Consider the following 14,719-nt stretch of genomic DNA (forward strand, 5'->3'; position numbering starts at 1 on the left):
GAAGATGAGAGGAAAAAAAAACCCAACTAAATCAGACAGCAGGGCTTCCCCGCAGAAAATTGGATAATCTCATGTTACGCTGACTAAAAATCCTGGGGAGGACCCTGAACCCTGATGTGTCGGGTCATAAAACCATTTGAACGACTGATGTACAGGCCTCCTACTGGACCCCCCGTTACTTGTAACGTATACCGGGCAAACAGGTTGGTCTGTTTGAGACTACACTTAGTCCTGCACCACCAGGGGAAGTACACCAGGCTCCTATTTGTGGACTTCAGTTTGGCCTTCAGCACCATCAACCGAAGACTGTGTTCTCTCCCCACAACTTTTCTCCCCGTACATAAACGACTGGACCACAGCGAAACAGTCCGTGAAACTCCTGATGCTTTTGTGAATCACAACGGTGTCATCGGTCTAATCCCGGATGGTGACGAGTCCACATACAGACAGTGTAAAGTTCAAAAACAAGTGCAGCCGGCCTGACTCGCTGCGCCCTCAACAATCCCAACAAGTTGTCCAGATGATTGATCCAAAAATAATCCAAGGAGACGTTATTGCATTTAAAAACGTTTTAGTTAATAGATGGAAAAAACAAAAAAGGGTGCCAAACATACAAAATATGATTGAGCTCCAAAGAGATTCCTTTGCAAAAAAAAAAAAAAAAAAAAAAAAAAAAATCTGCCACAGATACAGTTTCATACCCTTGGCTGTCTCTTTGATGAACACTATCGTGACCAAATGACGCTGATTCTGATTATAACAAGTTCAGGAAGAAACCCAGAGATCTTTCTCCCCAGCAGCATTCGCAAAGATCCTGCTGGAGGATAAAAGGTCTTTTCAGGCTAGACTGAATATAATAATCCATCCAATGACTTGTGGGGCAGCTCAGGGAAGCCCTTCATATGGGACAGACTCAGAAAAACTAACTACGACCTTCTGATGTGGAAGAGTAGTTCAACTGTTCAAAAAAATTATGTGCAACATGTGTCACAAAGGAATGGCTCAAATGGTTATCAGCATGGTTTGCAAGAATTCAACATTCAATGCAAAATTACTGCACTCTTCAAAATGTGCACTTATGGATGTAGCAGCGGTGGAGGCCCCTGCACTCGGCGCGGCCGTCTCAGGCTGGAGTCCCGGTCTATGGACCTTTGCTGCATGTCTTCTCTCTCAACACCATTTCCTGTCAGCTTATTGTCAGACAAAGGCCACTAGTGCCCAAAAAAAAAAAAAAAATTTTTTTTGTTGGAAGAAATGTCACCCATTGGACCCACTCAAAACAGAAGCTGGACACTGTTGTGGGAAATACTGAAAAACTGATTCCCCGGTTACTCATTGAATAAAACAAACGGTGAATTGATCAAGTTCCACCTGACACCTCATGTAGAACAACTTTATTTAATCCGTCGTGACATATGGTAAAATAAATGATATTTAGTTCACAGCACATAAAGAACACTTATTGTCCAAAAAAAGGGGGAAATGATTCCCGACTAGTTCTTGTCCCAGGGCAAACGCATGTAAACATCACTCATCTTGATATATAGACCTGAAGCTCTTGAGCTGTACAATAAAGCCATTTACAAACTAAACCAATGTGGCAGTAGAACTAAAATGACAAATTCACTGTGGACAGGAGAGAGGAAACTGAATATCTTAATTGAGTGCACATGGGTTTCTACTGCAGAGTTGGTTAGCGGGTTCTGATTTGTAGGATGACAAATCAGTTTCATACCCTGAGACTTAATCTTAGAGGCTGACGGAGGAATCTATCCTCTTGTGGCGTTGTCAGGGTGCAAATACTATTCAGTTTTCTTTTTACAGTGTTCGGGCAGAAAGTTAAAACGGGATCAAGTCTGCGCGAGAAATTACAGTCAGATGCACGGTTCCACCCATAAAGTGACCAAAAGTGATTTTCACATGAGGAATTTTATAGCATCAAAACTAGTTACACTGTGCAAAAAAAAATAATGAAGTATAAAAACCTCAAGAAAGTGTCAAGTTTTGTTGTGTTCTCCAGTGAAGTTATACAATTACAGTCTGTCTGGTACAGCGAGACCAGTCTTAAGTCCGGAAGCCGGCTGAAGCAGTCAGGTTTAAGTCATTGAGTTTATTGTACATCTAGCCTCCGATCATAAATGTTAAACAATCTCATTGGCAAAAAAGTTTTTTTTGTTTGTTTTTTTTTTGGCTGAAGTTCCATTTTATTTCTTGTTGGTTTCTACATTAAGCATACCAACACAGAGCCAAATGCAATTAAGTTAAGACAGGGCGAATAACGGCTTCAGCTGTCAAAGACGTCTACGCTACAATAGGCTAGATGCAAATTACAAATTCACACGGCTTATTCAACATCGTCGACGACCAGTCCTCAGTCAAGCTTCTCCTGCCCCCCAGATGTTGCTCCCTTCAGCCCAGTGAAACTCGTAGCCTCTGGACAACACCAGGCTTTCCAGGTCCTTGTCCTCAGCCCTCTCCTTCAACCTCTGCTCGTCCAGTATGGAGACTAGCATATCCCGCTTCTCCACCGTCCTCATGAGCTCAGCCAGGATCACCTTCTCCTCCTGCAGCTCGGAGGCGCTCTTATCTGTGTCTGAAAGAACGTATATGCATACAGAGGAGGAAAGAATTACGTATGTGCTCCTTGTGCCTGACCATAAATCCATCGGACCAAGCACTTACCTTCAATCGCCATTCGGCGTCTTAGATCTTGCTGCAGCCGGCTTTGTGTGTCTTCCAATGCAAGCTCCTGGGCACTAAGATACAAGAGTTGTAGCTTTTTAGAAAGATGTTTGAGAAATATTAAATGTATATTTCTGCATGCAAGTGATCCTTGCACTGACACTCACAAGATCATGAGTTCCGACTCGTAGCGTGCCAATCGGTTCTTCTCCAGAACCAGCTGAAACCAGGCCTGATAGAGCTGGGCTTCGTCACGGTCCTCTGTCTGAGGAGAGTCTGTGAGGGGGGGGAATTAAAGAGGAAACCGTCTAAGAATGGAAGAAGACTTGGAGCGGTGTTCGTGACTTTTATGTCAGCCCTGCAAGGCCACGGCTAGGAGAAATGCTTCAAATTTTGACCCATCACACTCACTGCAGCACCAATAAAGCTCTCTACAGTGAAAAGATAAATCCACAATGAAGTCTCAGGGTCTGCTGTGAGCATAACCCTTAACAATTTTGAGAATTTTAACCGGACAGACGGGAGAAGAAAGACACCTCTAGAGAGAAGCATTCCTTCTATAGAGGTTCGGTAAGTAGTCAGGTTGTAAAGTAATGGTTTGGTAAATTTTCAGTGTGCTTCAATGGAGTAAAACTTTTTGGTTTTTGAAATTTGATTGCATTATATTCTAAACCTTGAAAAAGGTGATGGGTGATTTGTTGTTCATAGAATAAGTAGTATAAGGCAGGCACATAACCTCCCTGAATAGATCAATCATAAAACAATAAAACCATTTGAAAAGGGTCAATTAAAAATAATTTAATAAAAGATGTGTGTCTATATTATATTATATTATATATACTCTGCACCTTCTTGTATGAGCCGATGTGACAAGTGAATTTCTCCATTGTGAGATCAATAAGGACTATCATATATATATATATATATATATATATATATATATATATATATATATATATATATATATATATATATATATATATATATATATATATATACTCACCTGTTGTTTCAGGTGAGTACGGTAATTCAGTGCACAGTGCATACCTCATTGCTAACACATTTTTGGTTCATTCCACCTTTCTTACTCCACTGTAGCTGCATGAGAAACCTTCATGTTCCCAAATAACTGAGTTTAGTGACAGCTGGGAGTCTTCTCTGTTGGTTTTATTGCACACTTAGTTCCACACAAACATTATGCACATGTTCAGGTATAAAACAACCCTGTATTCGTTCGGTACACATGCGTACCAAACCAACAGGCCTGTCCCAGATAGTTTCGGTACAAACGCGTGTTGTTTAAAGGTGCTATGGGTTAAAGGTTTCAGGCTCTAAAAGAAGCTTTGGAGGGGCTGGTTTGAAGTTGTGCACAAGTACCTTCTCCTCTGATGATCTTCTCTATTGTCACACCTCTTTCCTCTAGATCCCGCTGTTTCTCTTCTACCTCTTCCAGTTGTCTCTGGATTACCTGCACAGGTAAAAATAATTAAATAAAAAAAAACATGTCATGCAGAAAATTAGATGCACAGAATTAATGAAAAGTTACATTCATAAAATATGAAAAAGGTAAAAAAAAAAAAAAAAACTAGATTCGGGGGACCTATTGTAATTGGGCAAGCTTGTATTTAAATACATTTTCCTTTATAATCTACAATTTACATAAAAGGAGAAAAAAAAGTATGATTTCCAAAAAAAGAACCCGCTATAGCAGTTATTGTTATTATCAATAATCGCCCATCTACTTTTGTTTTTATATATAGGTTTTCACTGAGCCACCTCATCAAAATTTCAGCTGAAGGAGCATGGAGGAAGTCACCCGCTGATCTCAGAATGGACACCAGGGGGCAGGGTTCAGATTATAGCCTCTTAAATGCCTTTCAGTAAACACAAAATATTGAAGACCAAAAAGAAAGGAGGCTGGGGCAGGTCCAAAGATGATGTGGGTGGGAGTGTACCGACCTGGTTCCTACCTACATTTGTCACTCAGGGCTGATACATTAGGATACATCTCAACTTTCCATTTAGAAAAGTGCAACTATGTATTATTTTTAACTTAATTGTTTTTGTGCCTGCCATTGATGGAGCACAGATCAATATTTACAAGAAACTTTTTTTTAATTGCTAAATTAGATTAAGTGTAATTCTTCCTCCTCTGAGCAAATGGCTGGTCCTCAGCAGAAGGCTTGAAAGCATGACTGTCAAAGATTGGCAAGCAGCTGTTCATATTTAGTCCTAAGGTGTGATTTATTCTGATTCCAAAGTTTTATTGAATTGTGTATCATAAAAATTACATTTGTAGAGAGATTTTCTTGTTTTTCATAGGACTGTTCAGTGGGGCTGGGAGAGAAGTCACTTGAATCTTTGGTGAGGTTCTTCTCCAAAAAGCCACAATATTCAGATGTGCTGCCCAGTAACAACATTTAATGTATAATAGGCTGAAGCAACTCTTTTGATTTATGGAGGCGATTTTTGCTTATATGTTTTACTTTATTTTGCCAACTCATTGAGTCATTATTGAGTCAGATTTTCTGAATTATGCTACTGGCATCCATGATGGTATAAATCGGAAATCGGAAAATACAGGCATAGCAAACGTAGGAGCGCCACAAGTTCCATTTATTCTTCTTACCCAATAATAATAAAATAAATAAATAAATAATAAAAAATAATAATAATAATTAACAATAATAATTAATATTTAATAATTAATAATTAGCAATAACAATAATAATAATAATAATAATAATAATAATAATAATAATAATAATAATAAATTAGGTCTTCCAGAAATTGATTTTAAGAATACATTTGAAAATATTAAATTATTGGGTACGACTACCAGTGCAGTTTATGGTTAACCAAAGCAGGCTATTAGCTTGTGATTGTTGGTCTCTGACTTTATACAGCAATGTATTTCCAAAAGACGATACTGATACCAGTTTATTATTTTTTAAAAGTGTTATAAGTTTTATCCTTGATGCAGTAAATGCCACAAATTATTGCGATTAATTCCCATTCCTTGCAAGAAACAAGAGTGAGGTTATTTACAAAAAAAAAATTCTGAAACCAAAGCATGCCTAATACTAATCATTAGAAATAATTTAGCATGAATGTGAAAGGATAAATGGCAAATAGCAAAATGAATAACTTGCATAGACAGAGTAAATTAATCCATATAAAGAATTTTAAGAAATGGGGTCCAATAAATAAAGGTATTTTTTAATTCAAAGTCTGGAGTCTTTGCTTGCGGCCTTGTCGACCATTTAATAACCCCTTTGACATTTTGATTTAAAGTCATTTTTTCTATTCTACTGTGTATTTTGAAACATGTGGTTTTGTGATTCCGATAACTATCTAGCTCATTTAGAGTCTTTTTATTTTATTTTTTTAGGGTTCATAATGCTGTCATATTTCATCTGTCAACTCGCCCAAAGTCAGAAACTGAATATGGAAATAATAGAAGTAAAATGTAAGTTGCCAGGAAATAAACTTTTACCAGTATTTTACAAAGATAACATTTTCTATGCCTAGTTAGCTTCGTAATTCATGAAGATACTAGCTACAAAAAAAAAAACCCTGATATGCTGCAGTATAAGGACATGTGCAAATTGTAAGTAGGAAGGAGAGAAATGGTAGTACAAACTGGTGAATGAATTAACATGAAACTAGTTTTTTCATTAAAAAACACACATCAGTAATATGTAACATTTTCCAAATGACATTAGCATATACAGCTTTCCAAATTAAGTAACGTCATCTCCAAACACTCAATTGGTTGCATGCCAGAATGTTTCTTGATTACTACTTTTAGTTGCCATAAAAGGGAAGTAAATTACTTGTCTTATTATCCGACAGTGATGTCTACAAATGTGCTTTAAGTTCATATATTTGCAAAAAAAAAAAAAAAAAAAAAACAAAAAAAACTGAGCACTACAATTAAACGAAGATGTGAAAAAAATAAACATTTTACCTCACAGAAACCCAACCATCAAAACAAACCTTCTGTTAAAACATACTGTATACTCATCGAAAGTGAGTACACCCCTCACATTTTTGTGAACATTTTATATCTCTTCATGGGACAACACTGAAGATATTACACTTTGATAAAATGTAGTCAGTGTACAGCTTGTATACCTTAGTAAATTAGCTGTCTGCTCAAAGTCGCCCAACACACAGCCATTAATATCCGAACAACTGGTGACAAAAGCCCCGGTTCCACTGGCTCGGTTTGGCCGAGTACCACTTGGCTCCGCCCTCTTGAGTGTTTTGGAAGCTGTTTTTTTTTTTTTTCCAGGGCCAGCCTGGGTTTCTCCAGCCCTGCTCAAAAGCAGGGTCAAACCAAGTGGACTTAAGCGCAGTTATGACGAAGATTGCTTGTCAGTGATTGGCCGAGGGTCAAGGAGAAGTGACAAGGTTTTTCCTCAGAGGAAGTGCAGAAAAACTGAAGAGCGATAACATTAATATTAACGACCACCAAGAACCGAGTGGGTCAAACCGAAATATAGTTTTACTATTTACAAACCACCGACCACGCCTGAAGGAATATAGAAATGAAAAAGGACACTTCAGCCTTCTATATACAGGAGCTGCGGGATTTATCGAGGCTGTCTCATTTTACACACTCTGAAAGCAGGTAAGTTTTGTCTCTGAAGTGTCCATCCATCCACCTCATGCGGTAGAGGAGGTGGATGCCCTTTAGACAGAACAGCTGGGAGGTCCAGCACTTTTTCTGCATGGCTGTCTTCCCAGATGGAAGCCGCGTCTTTACATGACGGACAAGAACGCATACAATCCGTTTGCGAAAGACGAGCAAATTAAGGGCGTAGATGACTTGAACCCTGTCCTTTGGTCTGATGAAACCAAGACAAAGTTATTTGGTTTAGATGGTGTCAAAATGTGTGTGGTGGCAAGCAGGTTAGGAGTATAAAGTCAAGTGTGTCTGTGGTTTGAGGGAACTTTGAGTGCCAACATGTACTGAGCTTGATCCCCTGCCTTCGGAAAACGGTCTGCAGGGCCACATTCCAACATAACGACCCCAGACACACCTTCAAGGCTATCGCTGCTTTGCTATAGAAACTGAGGGTAAAGGTGCTGGACTGGCTAAGCATGTCTCCAGACCTAAACCTTGCTGAGCGTCTGTGGGGCATTCTCAAGCAGAAGATGGGGGGGGGGGGGGGGGGGGGGGTGCAAGTTTCTAACTCCCACCAGCTCTGTGCTGTTGAACGGACGAGCATTAGTAAACTCCATGCCCAAGGGAGATAAAGCAGTGCTGAAAATAATGGTGGCCGCACAAAATATTGACACTTTGGGCACATGTTGGACATTTTCACTTAAGGTTGTACTCACTTTTGTTGCCAGTGGTTTAAGACATTAATGACTGTGTGTTTTGTTATTTTCAGGCGACACCAAATGTCATAAAAGCCGTATTCACACTTTTAAAAGGTCACTCTTTAAACGGCAGTGTTTAGAAGCAATAACCAGCTCTCTACCACGGATATCTCGATAGAAGGGGGTGGTGGTTGGGGGGGGGGGGGAGAGAAGCACCTGAGCTCGATGAAGCCTCTTCAGCTGTTCTCGTTTAGCCTGCTGGGCCGCAGTCTTTTCCTGCTTTTTCCTTAGTCTCTCTGAGGATAGCTGGAATGTGACGGACAAAACCGATCAATCCACAGCTCACTAGATTCTGATGTCTGCCTTAATGTAGAAAATGTTTTGGACAAACCTTGTTGGATGTCAGCTTTTCACTTTCATCGTCGCTTGACGACAGGTCTTCCAAACTCTGCTGACTCGAGGCTAGAGATAGAAAAAAGATCAGGACAGCTTAAAAAAGGTAATATTCTAATCAGCTGTTTTATGTGCGAATTATAAAATATTGATTTGGGCCCATAAAAAATAAAACCGATCCATTAAATTCCAGAAACCCAGATATCTCTCTCTCTCTCGCCACATTACTGCAAACAAGGCTCCAATCCCTCTCACCATCTCTTCCGCTTCATGCTACTATCAGCTTGAAACAAAAACTGACTTCCGACCTGGAGAACTTTTCCAAGTTGAGAACTTTGGCGTCAAGCTTAAAAAAGTTGGTTCTCATAAAAAAAGTTTGTAAATTAAATTCCTCTACAATAAAGTACAAGATTTGGTTAGATTGGTTAGAGTTTTACAGGCCTGCAGCTCCCACAGAGAATTATTTTTTTTACCTCCTTTTTGTGAATACATGATGTATTGACTACTTTCAGGAGGGAAGCATGGTTTTACCCAGCATAAAAACAGTGTTTAACAGGATTACCAACTATAGGTTTAACCATGTTGATCAACACAAAAACCAGTGGTCCTTAGTTTAGAGAATAACTTTCTTAAAATTGCCAAAATCTGAGGGTAAAACAAGGAAAAATCATTCTGTTAGTCAGTATAGAAAACAGAAAAACATTTTAATTATCATGTTTATGTTTTATCAAACTCTTAAATTTAACAGTTTTGTGAAAGGGAAAAAAAGTTGGTTGGAAAAAGTTACAAAACCCTGAACAGTAGTCCACAGTTAGCTGCTTACAAAAATCTGAAGTGAAAAAAATCTTCGTCTTAAAAAGGTAAAAATGCAACAGCCTAGGATTGTGCCCTTAGAAAAACACTTTGCCGTCTGCCAATAGAGACGCAAAAGCCACAACCATTCAAACAGAAAGACTCTATTCACCTAGAGTTTGCTAAAAATCTCAAAGATAATGAATGGCCTTAGTTATTGACAAAACCAAATTAACCAAATGTGACAGGAATCTTGACCTAATCACTATTACTTAATGGTACTACCGTATAATAGTCTGGTCTATAATGTGACTAAAATTACAGCAAATTTGATATACAGACTTACCTGTTGCATACCCCCAGATGTAAAATATATAAATATACATACACTAGGGGTGTAAATCACCAGCTTTATCACGACACAATGTCATATTGATTTGTTTGGAAGACGATACAGTTTTTAGCAATTTCACAAAGTCTGTACGACTTCCGATCAATATGATAAAATTTGCCCCTCTAACACCTTTGTTTACATAGATATCAACCCACAAACAAATATAATTTGACCATTTTATTTCTAACCTCTTAAGGGTATCAGGCATTTAAATCAAAAACACCATTCTTCTCATTTTGAAATACTATTAATCGATCACCTGTTCACTTTAGTCTCATGCCTAACATTCAAAATAAAGATCTTCAAAACGGCGATATGGATCGATAGCTTAACTTTGCATCGATGTAACTGGATTATTAATAATTTCATCTATATATGATATATGATGTATGGATCGATATATTGTTACACCCCTAACGTACACTCACCTTTGTTTCTCAGGTTGGACAGAAACGTCCTAATTTCCTTTTGAGCTTCCTGCTCCTTCCCTTCGCTCTCCGACAGGCCCCGCTTCCTGAGCCTGAGGGACGAAAATAAATCGACCCTTTTACAGGACGGCGAAGACAGCTCGTCCGACACCTCTGCAGAGTCTTTCCGGCTCTTTAGGGACACCTGCTGCAGCAAGGAAGGTAGGTCTTGCCCCTCCCCCCACGGATCTGTCCCCACAGACGCCCACTGGACAGCGTGCAGGCTTGTCCTCCTCTCCGGCGTCGTCGGCTCTACGGGGCTGAAAAGTGAGCCGAAGCTAAACGCTCCTTCAGACATGGGCCTCCGCTTACGTGAGAAGTCACGTTTGGCCCTCCTTGTATGAGAAAAACATTAAGGACAGAAATATCAGATAATGATCCCAGCAGAAGTTTGCGGTGCCTATTTAAAGTAAGTAAAAAAAATAAAAAAGACAAACATTAGAACTGCACTCCTGGAGCTGCTGGGCTGACTGCTCCCACTAAAGGTTCTCCTGAAGGCATTAGCTATGACCTGGATAGCTGAGGAAGAAGATGCAGACGTTTGGCCCTGGCCTGCCGTTCCGATCTGGCTCGAGTTTGTCTGCGGCTTATCTGCGTCTGCTTGTACCTGATAAAACATCAGAGGAAAGGAAAAATGTGGTCAGACGGATGTGGAATTAATCTTCCCTCGCATTTCTGAGTCTGCATCTCTGAATCGTTGTTGGTGGAAGATATTTCAATTGTGTCAATAGGATCATTATTATTTATTTTTATTCTTTGTTCTTAATACGTGAGGACATACCTTGTTTTTATGTTTAGGGGTGTTTGTTGTACTGCTGTTAATGGGACTTTCTTCTGGACTCAGGCACTCTTCCCAATTCAGGAGCCGGTGTTTTTCATCCTGGGACACCAGTAACCGCTTCTTTGGGGCAGATGTGCTGGAGACGGGCTTCACCGCAGCTGATGGCTTATCGCTCCTCTTACTCTCCTCAGAAAGATTATGTGCATCTGCTTTTTTTGCCACCTTGAAAAATTGAGGAAGTTATGAAAAAATTTAATTATGTGAATTTTAGGCATTGAATCTAAACCTTGACAGGCAGTTTAAAAGCTCCATTTGGCCGGCCAGAACCTTTTCCTGCAAACCAGGTTGCCCACAAGAATCAGGAACTACGTGGAAAGCCTGAAATATTAGATGCTAACATTTTCTTAACCTACATCACCATTTTGTGGGGCCAGTGGAAATCATCTTTCCACGTGCAGATGAACACAGGAGCAGGACTTTGCTTCATTTGTCTAATATTTGTTAACGCTGCACATTTCTTCTGGGTTTTTCTGTAGTTTTTGGGGCTTGGACAGTTCTCTTATCCCTATTTAAGCTACTTCATTTGCATAGCATGTATGTGGGAAATACTAGACAGCCTTACGAAGCATCTGGTCGGCATTTTTTTTAGAATAAGAGGTGTTTTTTTTTTTAAAAAAATGTTTCCCAGCATACTCCAAAAAGTTATTGCAGTAATCCTGATGAATGATAACGGTATTAAATGACAAAAAAATGTAAGTTGTTTGACAAGATATGTTGAGTGAACTTTAAAGATTAAATGGAAAATGTAACTAACACATTTCCATTTGCTGTATTGCACAACTCCCAGCATCGGTGCTTTTTGAGGCATCCTTTAGATTTTATTACCTCGAATCAATGTTTTCGGTACGTGCTGCTGACAAGCTTTTTACACCTCTCATCAGAAATAGTTTCCCATTCTCTATGTGCAAAAAAACAAACAAAAAAAAAAACACGCAAGCTCATTGATGTTTGAGGGCTTCTGTGTTGCAACAGTCTTCTTCAGAACCCATCAAGTCAGCTATAAAGGCTTTATCTTCACTAGCTTTGGTTGACGTGAATCAGGGGTTGGGATCCTCGGACAGTTTAATGATCAGCCAGGTTTAAGTGGCCCACAGGAGGCATCTAATTCTCATTTAAAATGTTCTGGCATTTCTGGAAACCCAAAACAAAGATTGTCGGTTCACGGCGCAGGAAAACAGCGCCACATCATCCATGACCCGCCTCCCTTTTTAAAATTCAGGGTGATATTGTGGTCCTATGCTCGGCCTTTTACAGGTTTTCACTGGAGTTTAAACATCATTGTAACACAACAAATGTCAGGAAATCTACCCAATGCTCCTCAGATGTGATGAAATTATCTCTCTGGTTTGCTTTGGATTCTCCTTTGTGTGAAAGATTAGTTTATTTTCCAAACCCTTGATTAGGTTTCAACCCCCATTTAGGGCATACAACCTGTCAGACAAGTTTAAAAACAATACTTTGTTGTGTTGAACTGTGACAAAGCTACGCAGATATAACTGTGCTTTAAAGAATAATTTAATTAAGAAATTCTCAAAATCTTTTGCCAGTTAAATGTTTTATGTTTAAGGTTATAAAATAAAAATGAAAAACATTGAAACCTTTATAGAGATATTTATCTAAGTTAATACAGCTGGGATATTTTATTTTTGACACACAAGTTCTCTGAATTTATTGCGTCTAAGTTTTTGTCTGATTAGCTTTGCGTTTGACTCCACATCATTGTCATCAAATCGTACAACAGAGCTTTATCTATCTTTTTTTACTTTAATTAAGGCATTTGGGTAACATAAGGGTTGAAATAATCCAAAAATGTTCCTTTAAAAAGGGAGCTAAAGGTTTTCTGGCAGATTTGGTTGCAGCCTGTTGCCACGGCACTTTCCAGTATTATTCTTTTTATCTCGGTCTTTCCTTTTTCAGGGGCTGCCACAGCGAGTCATCTGTCTCCATCTAACCCTTTCCTCCTGCATCTTCTCTCACATCAACTACCTTTATGTCCCCTTTCAATCAATCCATAAATCCCCTCTTTGGTCTCCCTCTAGGCCTCCTGCGTTGCAGTTCTAGCCTCGACATCCTACCGATGTCCTCACCATCCCCCCCCACCCCGCCGTACATTTCCAAACCATCTCATCTGGGCCTCCCTGGCTTCCTCCAAAACATCTGACTCGAGCTGTCCCTCTGATGTACTCATTCCGGTTCCTATCCATCCTTGTCGCTCCCGAAGAGAACCGTAACGCGTTTCCACTACCCCGCGTAGCAAAAGGAACTTTTTAAAATGCCACGTACAATTTGCGTTTCAGTTGAAGTGACTTCCTCAAAGTCAGAATCGACTTCAGGAACAGTCGCTGGTCTCGAGCGGGAGTGCTTGATGAACATCAGAGGGAAGGCTGCGCACAAGGACACAACATAAAACATGGCATTGTCAAAAAGTAAAGCAAAAATGTATTTGCCTCCCCTTCAATAACGCAGGTTGCCAGGCTGTACATGTTTGATCTAATGGGACACTGAGAACATAAAATACTTTAACAGGTTAAGCCCTGCAGAAATTGCTTTTATGATAAAAGACGTGCAGTACAGAAAAGGATAATTTATTAGATAGGAAATAAAAGTGCACAAAGTGAAAGTGTGAAAATACATATTCTAATAAAGCAATGCTAGGAGACAAAAGAAATAGAAGATAAATACTAAATTAAGGCTGACAGGCCAAAAATAAGTTGAGCCATACTGACATCTAGAGTTAAATATGATGCATGACAGGGTTGTTTTCTTTTAATGGAAAGCACTCAATTCACTGACAAATGATTGGTAACGTCATATACTTTTACAGGTGCATCATAAACTTGCATTATTTTATACACAGCTTGATTTATTTAGAGAGTTTACTAGTTTTGATGATCATGGCTTACAACTAAAATCCCTCTATCATTTTAGAGATATTTAGAGAGACCAATTAACCTAATTGTCTTGTTTTTGGACTGTGGAAGGAACCCGGAGTATCTGAAGAGAATCCATGCATGCACAGAGACAAACTGCAGAAACACCATAGTCTGAGATTTGAACCCTGTTGGAGCCTCTTGAAGCACTGACTTCAGCTGCAGTCCATGCCTTGTGAATCCCTCCCAAACTCTTCAGTCCAGAATCTCCTCAAGACTCCGGTTATAAATGTTGCTTAAGCACATTTTTTTTTCTATCGGACACTATTCCCTACTCTCTGTGTAGATGGTGTCATTGACTGTCTGCTGGACAACTGTTAAATCAGCAGTCTGGATGATAATTGCCATCAGTATACCATTGGTGTGTTAATATTGGCACAATTTATATTCAAATTATGAGAAACTGAATCTTTATTAGCTGTAAATAAAAATAAATACTTAAAATCATTGTGTGTAAAGAGGCTAAATTATGTATAAGTTTCACTTTTTGAGATGCATCTGTATTAGTATTGGCCTTTTACTAAACATTGGATACAAATAAATGTTTGTTGGTCCTATTTTTTTTAAAAACAGTTCTACCTGAAAAATATCAGATCAGGATCCCTGCAGCTTAAAAAAAAGCCACAAAAGTTAGTTAGGCGTTAATAGACAAAACAAGGAAACACTTTCTGTGGATCTCACAAGACATCAAGCAAGACAAAATCATTTTACATCATGCCGCACGAAACCAGATAGCGGTTAATAAGAGACAGGAGGAATCACAGGTCTTAGCTGTAAAAGGTTGCAAGGCAGACGCAGTAGAAACATTCATAAGGGGCACTCACTTGCTCGAATCTTCCGCCTCCATCGATTATTATGTTTTGTGTTCGAGTGACCTGCAGACCAAATG

At 39.2% G+C, this 14,719-nt stretch overlaps 1 protein-coding gene across 5 annotated transcripts in view; it reads right to left on the reverse strand.

Annotated features, from left to right (window-relative positions):
* Window positions 1–1,352: 1,352 nt before the first annotated feature.
* Window positions 1,353–14,719, reverse strand: part of mical2b (microtubule associated monooxygenase, calponin and LIM domain containing 2b) — an 81,449-nt gene continuing 68,082 nt past the window's right edge. For 4 of the 5 annotated variants that reach the window (XM_036124603.1, XM_036124599.1, XM_036124591.1 and 1 more), the window contains 11 exons: window positions 14,655–14,705; window positions 13,184–13,284; window positions 10,841–11,062; window positions 10,497–10,666; window positions 10,021–10,394; window positions 8,405–8,475; window positions 8,230–8,319; window positions 4,060–4,150; window positions 2,850–2,958; window positions 2,683–2,756; window positions 1,353–2,593 (listed from right to left, as the gene is read on the reverse strand). In XM_036124603.1, coding sequence (XP_035980496.1) covers window positions 2,376–2,593; window positions 2,683–2,756; window positions 2,850–2,958; window positions 4,060–4,150; window positions 8,230–8,319; window positions 8,405–8,475; window positions 10,021–10,394; window positions 10,497–10,666; window positions 10,841–11,062; window positions 13,184–13,284; window positions 14,655–14,705 — 1,571 coding nt within the window. In that variant the 3' untranslated portion in view covers window positions 1,353–2,375. Of the gene's footprint in view, window positions 2,594–2,682; window positions 2,757–2,849; window positions 2,959–4,059; window positions 4,151–8,229; window positions 8,320–8,404; window positions 8,476–10,020; window positions 10,395–10,496; window positions 10,667–10,840; window positions 11,063–13,183; window positions 13,285–14,654; window positions 14,706–14,719 lie in introns of those variants that run through there. The other variant, XM_036124604.1, reaches the window with a different exon arrangement.

Source organism: Fundulus heteroclitus, chromosome 2 (genome assembly GCF_011125445.2).
Source record: "Fundulus heteroclitus isolate FHET01 chromosome 2, MU-UCD_Fhet_4.1, whole genome shotgun sequence".
NCBI classification, from domain to species: domain Eukaryota; kingdom Metazoa; phylum Chordata; class Actinopteri; order Cyprinodontiformes; family Fundulidae; genus Fundulus; species Fundulus heteroclitus.